This window comes from Zea mays, chromosome 4 (assembly GCF_902167145.1).
Source record: "Zea mays cultivar B73 chromosome 4, Zm-B73-REFERENCE-NAM-5.0, whole genome shotgun sequence".
NCBI classification, from domain to species: Eukaryota; Viridiplantae; Streptophyta; class Magnoliopsida; order Poales; family Poaceae; genus Zea; species Zea mays.
The window spans coordinates 236,605,767-236,613,791 of record NC_050099.1 but is presented as its reverse complement, the minus strand read 5'-3'; the positions used below and the strand labels follow the sequence as shown (position 1 = coordinate 236,613,791).

Genomic DNA, 8,025 nt, shown 5'->3' with positions numbered 1-8,025 from the left:
GGAGTTGAGCCCGCCACTAATTGTAAATATTTGGTAGAGATTATAGATTTTTGGTGGCGAATCTGGTTTAGGATGCCGAACCAAACATACACTAAAAAACAAATGTCAATTATAGATTCCTCATGATATGATATTTTGGTAACATGAATGGTAATAATATAGAAAATTTGGGATAGAAGGTGATTATAAATTGAACTAGATGAATCTAGAGATTTTTAGAAATCCATTATAATGTTGTATTTGTTTGGTTGGGGTTCTAATTTTTTGGGAGCGAATTTGGTTTAGAAAGCTGAACCAGACATACTCTGTACATTACACTTTCTAATAGAAACAGATTCTTATAAAGATAAATTCCTCCACGGGGTGGAGATGAGAGAAAACTAGTTTATGCGTCTTGCCTTGCACGCGATATTAAATTTAATTATAAAATATTATTATGAATATATATAAAAAAGTAACTTGGGTGTATTTGGTTCCACCGAGTAAAGTTTAGTTCGTGTCACATCAAATGCTCGAATATCTATTATCAATATTAAATATAGGTTTAATTAGGTTTAAAAATTCGACTCTATATTTTGTACTATAAAATTTAAAAATCAGATCAAACGGGCTCTATTTCTATTTATTTTTAACTAAAAATAGTTAAGACTCAAATAAATTGAGAAAAACATTTGGATCGTCACGTTACATGACATGCAGTTGTAGCAACCTTGTATCAGAAAATAGCTGATAAGTATATACATGAAAATTCTCGCAACATATGTATGCTTGTAGAAACAAGCAAAAAAAGGACATTGGAAAATATTTTTTTCTTTCTTGTCTCCAACCACTTCTTGTCCATGAGACAATGAACATGTCTAGCTCGTCTCATAGGTGTTTTTGGTCACACAGGTGTGACTCCCTCTCTCCCGCACCTAACTCTGATGACCCCCTCCCTCTTTGGTCTCTTCGGGACGACGCCACCCCCTCAAACATATGTGGATGTGGATCGAGCCCCTACCCCAACAACGGAAATGTCTCTGGCCATTGCGTCGGGACCTTGGCCGCCACATGGGCGAGAGCAGGTCTACCTTCATGGGTGAGCATACATATATACTACTCGAGTCATAGTCGTTTTCACTGGCACAAGCCCGGGCGCTCGATCGTTCTGCTCGGGAGTTGAGTCCGCCGTACTAATTCTAAATATTTGGTTTAGATTATAGATTTTTGGCAGTGAATCTGGTTTATGATGCTAAACCAAACATAACCCTAAAACAAATGTCAATTATAGATTCTTCGTAGCATGATATTTTGGTAACATGAATGACAATAATATAGAAAATCTGGGATAGAAGGTGATTATAAATTGAATTAGAGGAATCTAGAGATTTTTAGAAATCTATTATACTGTTGTATCTATTTGGTTGAGGTTCTAAATTTTTGGAAGTGAATTTGCTTCAGAAAGATGAACCAGACATACCTTATACATTACACTTTCTAACAGAAATAGATTTTTATAAATATAAATTCCTCCGCTGGCTGATTAAAACAAAACGATTTGTAAGTACAACCTGTTGTAATAACCGCATGCAGCTTGGGGTGGTAATGGACTCTATGTTTTGCACTATAAAATTTAAGAATCAGATCGAAACAGGTTTATTTCTATTTATTTTTAACTAAAATTAGTTAAGGTTCAATTAAATTGTGTAAAAAACATTTGGATCGTGACATTACATGTAGTTGTAGCAACCGTGTATCAGAAAAATAGCTGGTAAGTATATACATGAAAATTCTAGCAACATATGTATGCTTGTAAAAACAAGCAAAAAAAGGACATTGGAAAATATGTTAACAATATATATTTAGTAGGTGAAAAGACGTACATATATTGAGAAGGTAATAAAAAAGGCCAGCCGACCAATAAAAGAGTGACGTACGTGGACCTCTACTTGAGCGTTTATAGCTGCGGGATAAATAAACGCCGGCCGACCAATAAAAATCTAACCGCTCCTATTAAAAAGGGTGATGGCGCTTTTACCGTAGAAAATACTCTCACGTGGCCGGGGGGACGGACTCGGACTCTCGGAGAATATAATCCAACCGGCTCCTCCCTTGCTTCTCATCTCACATGTAATTTCGTCCTAGCCAGGCTTCCCTTGCCCTAGGATTGCGCCGCCGCCGATCCAACCGGCTTCTCCCCGCCCGACGGCCGCGATGTACAACGGCATCGGGCTGCAGACCGCGCGGGGGTCGGGCACCAACGGTTACGCGCAGAGCAACACGTTCTTCGTCAAGCCCCGCCCCCGCTCCACCACATCCGGCGGGGGTCCGGGCAGGCCCCACAGGCCGCTGCCCCCCGACGCCGCCGGCGCGGATGGCGGCGGGATGCGAAAGCCCAACAAGGAGATCCTCGAGCACGACCGCAAGCGCCAAGTCGAGCTCAAGCTGCTCGTGCTCAGGGACGCGCTCGAGGAGCACGGCTACACCGAAGACGAGATCGAGGAGCGCGTCGCGGAGGCGCGCAAGGCCGCGGAGGCAGAGGCGGCCGCGGCCGTGGCAGCGGAGGAGGCAGGGAGCGGTCGTGGCGCCGGGCGACCGCCTCTGCCCGTGAGAGGGTATGGATCTGTCGGCGTCTTTTAGGTTTCAGATTGCCGCAGATAAGCCCAGATGTTGATTATCTGTCGGCGTCTATATTAGTATGGGAGTCTTTTGGATCGTGAAAGCTAGTTATGTTCTGTTTATATGTTCGTGCATTTGTCCATCTTTTGGATCGTAAAATCATTTATCAGTCCCAAGCTTTGCACATATGGGAAGAATTGCATATTGATGGAGTGGATGGTGGTGGAAGACAGTTCTTCCATGTAAGGGCTTGTTCGGTTATTCCCAAAACACATGGATTGGATGGGATTGGAAAAAAATGAGAAGAGGTTTGACTTGTATGGGATTCAAACCCATCCAATCCCACTCAATCCACATGGATTGAGAGCTAACCGAACAAGCCCTAATTTGTTTCCTGATAAATATTATTGGTAGCAGCGCTGGTGTGATTTAGATGGATGCCATGCATGATTTCATACATTCCCGTGCAAAAGTCTGTAGTATTTTGTAACGGTTGATTTCCTGTCCATTATTAGACTTTCTGTTGGATGGCATTTTCATGCAGACGATAGACAATAGAAGCTGACCATGCTCATATTTCATGTCCACACTAGGTCCGTGCTCGTGCGTTGCCACGAGAGTAAAAAAATAGTATAAAACATAGATACGGAACGACAAATCTTACTACGATATGCAAATTCCATATGGCAAAATATCGTTGTAACACTAATATTATAAATACTCTGACACAAATAGATTGAACCGATGTCCAAACAAATATTCTCAATATCGCACAAATTATTTATAAAGAGTCAATATAGAATTTTTAATGACATACAAATATGTCGACAATCATACACTAATCTAATCTTTTTAGCTACATTGTGTTCATTGACAATCAGGATATGCTGGATCTGATTGAAAAGGTTGTTTCTTTACCTTTATTCATTGGCCTATGCTAAGTACACTTTGTTGTGTGACCTTGATTTGTTGTATTGAGATCTATGTTTACATAATTATTTTGCATCACTTCACATATAGTGGCTTATACTTGCATTAAATTATACACTTGCAAGTTTTTATCAATTTTTCAGCCTCTGTTGCGCGCTTGTCTTGCACCTGTACTGCTCGGATAGATTGGTGCTCTTCTGCCTTCAGCAAGTAACCTTATGTTGATATTGTTTTGCATGTGTGTTAACTGCCAACGCCCATTTCCGATGTCCTCCATGTTGAGTTCTGGTCACTAATGCATTGCCTCATTTTTTGTGCATAGCTGGCAAGTTCTCATATCGCTTATGTTGTATCCATCTTGGTACCTTTTTCTCCTGGTCATTTAGTGGTATAGGCTGGGACTGTTTAGGATGTAATTACATGCACGGATTATATAAAAGGATGTAATTACATGTATGGATTACTCTGTTTAAACTTTGAAGGGCAGGTTAGACCTCAGCTGGCCAAGACGGAGGTAGCGCACATAGGTCAAGTTGCTCTGGTGACAACCTGAATTGCTTGAAACATCTATGGAACCGGTAAGTAAATAGGATATTGTAGAGATGAATCAATGCATAATGAAAAAATGAGTAGAGCGGGGCACATGTTATTTAACTATGGATGTAGTTTGAACAGAAATATGCATATTGAGGTAGGGCATAGATTGCTAATTACATGGTAGCCCATATAAACAGTTCTAGATTGCTATCTAAGTACCCATGTATCTGCATCAATGCTGGGAGCTTTCAGGCCTTCCTCATCTGCTACAATTCCTAAAATAGTTGCATTGTTGCAAGTGAGAAAAGCAAGCTAGCATGTCTAAGTGATTCTATAAATCCTGCTGCAAATTGTGGAAAGAGTCAGAATACTTCATTTAACATGATGTGATTGTAAACATAAAAATGGAAATGCTAAAGTCGACACACATTTTTGAAGGAAATATTTCTACTTTGCAAACCTTATTTGTATACCAAACCAAATTTGAATAGCCTAATAACACATATGTCAATATATTGTTAATGACAATTTTGGTTAAAAAGCTATGAAAAGTTGAGTCCTTAATTGAGGGATCTTGTAGTCCAGCAGATGGCGCACCCGACAGAAGCGGCAGCGTCCCGATGGACGCGTTTGCCAAGGATCAAGGCGTGTTGCAGGTGTGTGGTGGGGGAGGATCGGAGGAGGCCCACTGCGGGTGCGAGCCGGTGGAGCACAGCAAGAACGGGAAGAGGTGGAGGAGGCCTTTGCAGGTGCGAGCCGGTGGAGCACAACAAGAACGAGAAGAGGCAGAGGAGGCCAGGGCGTGAGGGAGAGGTTGCGGACGATGGGCGCATGCTGCGACGTGAATTGTGGTGGCACCGGGAAAGCTCGGAGAGCACAACAAAATCAGTCGTCTTTTAAGAACTCCGATATAAGAGTCTTAGATTGCACAAGCTAACTAATTTTCCACACAAGCCTGTAGACATCTGGGAAAAGATCCGCATAGTCATTATTGGTCGAATCGTGATGCCAAGGGCAATGGTGAGGCTTTCAGCATGTAGAATACAACGCTCTACTTCCTTGTTGGGGCAACTCAATCTTTGCTGGCGAGAAAATTCTCACAACTGTGAACAACAACTTTGACGCGGACCAGTCGATGTTTACATTTCGTTCACCTATATCTGACTATGCTATTTATTGACTCAATCATTGTAGCAAAAAAATTCTATTGAACTGGCAAATAGGATGTTCTTATATTCTCTAGCAGATCTTTAAGGTATGTAAATCTAATTAACTTTTAAAAGATGCTAACGAGAGTATAGACCGACAAATAGTGTTTCTGCATCTCAATGTATCTTATCATTATATATTGACTCCGTAGCAAAGCACGGTCATACAGCTAGTATAAGTGAATTGTTCACCTCTTCTATCAATTTAAGATTTTGGATTGAACTGGTTGGTGTGGTTGGTGCATGCAACTTAATAATGTGGTCTATCTGTGATTTTAGATGTCTCTATCTTGTTTGTTGATTCTGTATGTTGAGGTCACCCCTTTGAATCTTCCTGTACCTCTATTAATGTACAAACAAATGGGTGTTTCATCACTCTTGTGACTGCAGGAAAATGAACAAACTGGATGTGGTTGGTACTATACCCGAGGAGCCGAGGAACCTCAGACACTTGACAACTCTGTATGAACTCTCCCAACTTCGTTTCTCGCTCCTCGAGCTAGGCCATGTTTGTTGGATGTTAAAAAGTTTGTGCGTCCTATCTTTTAAGGCTTTTAGCGGATTATGGTTATCTACTTATCTGCTACAGTGGCTATCGTTTTACATATGCTTTGCAATTAAATGAAAAGGATGTCCTTAAATATTTCCCCATATGCTTTGCAATGCAAGTAACTGAAAGAAAAGGTCCCAATGTTTCATGCATCATCATAACCCATTTGAAATTTGCTTATTTTTTTACCAAGCTAATTTATTTTATTACTACTTGACCATACCTGTCCGTATGTTGTTTCAGGAATTTACAACAGAATTACTTAACAGGGCCTTCGCCATCGTTCCTTCTTCCTTGGAGAATTGACTGCTTTGCAACAGATGTGAGATAGATTTAAAACTTAAATTACTCCATGATCTGGATAACATCGAAACCTAAACCTAATTCTTCTCCCTTCATCAACACACAAGGTCGCTTTCTGGCAATGCATTATCAGGAAGTATTCCTAAGGAGCTGGGGAACCTTGTCAATCTCATAATCCTGTAAGAAATGGACTTTGTAGTGTCATGACCTATCTGATAAGAAATATAGATTTACAAAAAACGTGTCCTCAATTTAACTCACGTGCATGTACATATCACAACTATTCAGGTGTGTAATCACCACTGAATTAAATGCATGACAATTTAACTTGCCTCAAACCACTTCAAGCTCTTCCTATTAGAGAGGAAACAAATTTACGTCTTCGTTTATTCTACCAGTTATCATCATGCTTCTATGGTAAGGATATTCCACCCACAAATTTAATGCTTCTAACCTGGTCTTACTATTTATGTGATTTTTGGAGTTTAGGCACGAACAATTTAACTGGCTCCCTTCCTTCTGAATTAGGTAACCTGGTTAATGGCAATGATCCTATTGTCGACAGTTGACACTCGAGCTTAACATTCCCAAAAAAGCTTCTTTTATTCAGGTCTGAATAATCTATCCAAATCAACTGCAAAGTTTCAAGGGCGAATAAATATTCTTAGGTCTTTGAAAATTCCAAGTAATCTGAACTTATTGACCTGCTACGAAGAAACATTCAATCAAATGAGTGATATGCCTAAGTATACATTATTTGCAAATGCTACAATATATAACATTAAAAGCTAAAAGGCTATAATTGTACAGTTTAATATAAGGCTGTTAAGATTAGTATTGTAGTACAATGTGAGGGGATCATTTGGTACCCATCTGTAATATCTGAATTCTTAATTGTATGTCCTTTTCCTAGAAGGCATTTCAGATTTACTCCTTGAAGCGATCGGCATATGCTGTTGTGCTGAGAGCATTCTGTGCTCAGTCAGACCTTCTCTCAAGGTTACGTCCTCATATGGTGATTTCATATGTGAAGTATTACTAAACAAATTATAATTAGTAGGAACTATGGTGATTTCATACTCTATGTTGTTTGAGAAAAAAATTCTACAAACTGTACTTTGTTAGTTTATTTCCATTTGTGATTTTATTTTATGAGGAAATAGAATGTGTTTCTAATGCTTTAGCAAATCTGTCTATAGCATATGATTTGTATAGTTGTCTATGGAAATCTAATGCACTTATTGCTTCCAGTTTCACTTAACAGCATGATAGATTTTCTAGATGCGGACTTCCGTTCTCTTCCGACTATGCAACAGAGGCGGCAGCACTGTCCTGTAAAAAATATTTCTACAAACTGTATTTCTCTGTACTTCGTTAGTTTATTTCCATTTGCGATGTTATTTTCCGAGGAAATAGAATGTGTTTTTAATGCTTTAGTAAATCTGTCTCTAGCATATGATTTGTATAATTGTCTATGGAAATATAATGCACTTATTGCTTCCGGTTTCACTTAACAACATGATAGATTTTCTAGATGCGGACTTCCATTCTCTTCCCATCTTCCGACTATGCAACAGAGGCAGTAGCACTGTCCTGTAAGTGTAAACTGTGGTTGTGTCTCAATGAAGACATAAGTTATGTCCATGTTAATCCTGGACTTATTCAGAAATGTGCTATTTGTGACTTTGTGAGACTAAGTTGTTAGCTTGTCAGTCTGTGTCGAATTGTCCTTGTTTGTAAAGTTAGTACACCTATGCCCAACCAATGCACAAGGAACCAGGACTTCCATTTCCAAAAACGTCGCTTTGTTCAGTGATTCAGTCGTGTGTTGGGGTGAGAGAGATAGAAAAAAAGAGAGGGGTAATATGATCAGTTTATAAGGTAAAAAAATAAGAAACT

The 8,025-nt window shown here is 39.6% G+C and overlaps 1 protein-coding gene across 5 annotated transcripts; it reads left to right on the top strand.

The window, feature by feature from the left end:
* Positions 1-2,049: 2,049 nt before the first annotated feature.
* Positions 2,050-7,612, top strand: LOC103654764 (pre-mRNA-splicing factor CWC21). 5 transcript variants are annotated; one of them, XR_002750446.1, is made up of 5 exons: positions 2,055-2,594; positions 4,016-4,106; positions 5,664-5,735; positions 6,067-6,145; positions 6,234-7,612. XR_002750446.1 is itself a non-coding variant. In XM_020552889.3 (1 exon), the coding sequence occupies exon 1, from the start codon at positions 2,194-2,196 to the stop codon at positions 2,617-2,619; it is 426 nt and encodes a 141-aa protein (XP_020408478.1). In that variant the 5' UTR covers positions 2,050-2,193; the 3' UTR covers positions 2,620-2,802. The 5 variants fall into 5 exon arrangements, 1 of the variants encoding a protein (XP_020408478.1); XR_002750445.1 differs by adding an exon at positions 4,646-5,085 and having other exon boundaries at positions 6,067-7,612; XR_566318.3 differs by having other exon boundaries at positions 6,067-7,612.
* Positions 7,613-8,025: the final 413 nt, after the last annotated feature.

Coding starts and splice junctions, on each gene's coding strand:
- LOC103654764 (XM_020552889.3), top strand. CDS start 2,194: ATGTACAACGGCATCGGGCTGCAGACCGCGCGGGGGTCGGGCACCAAC.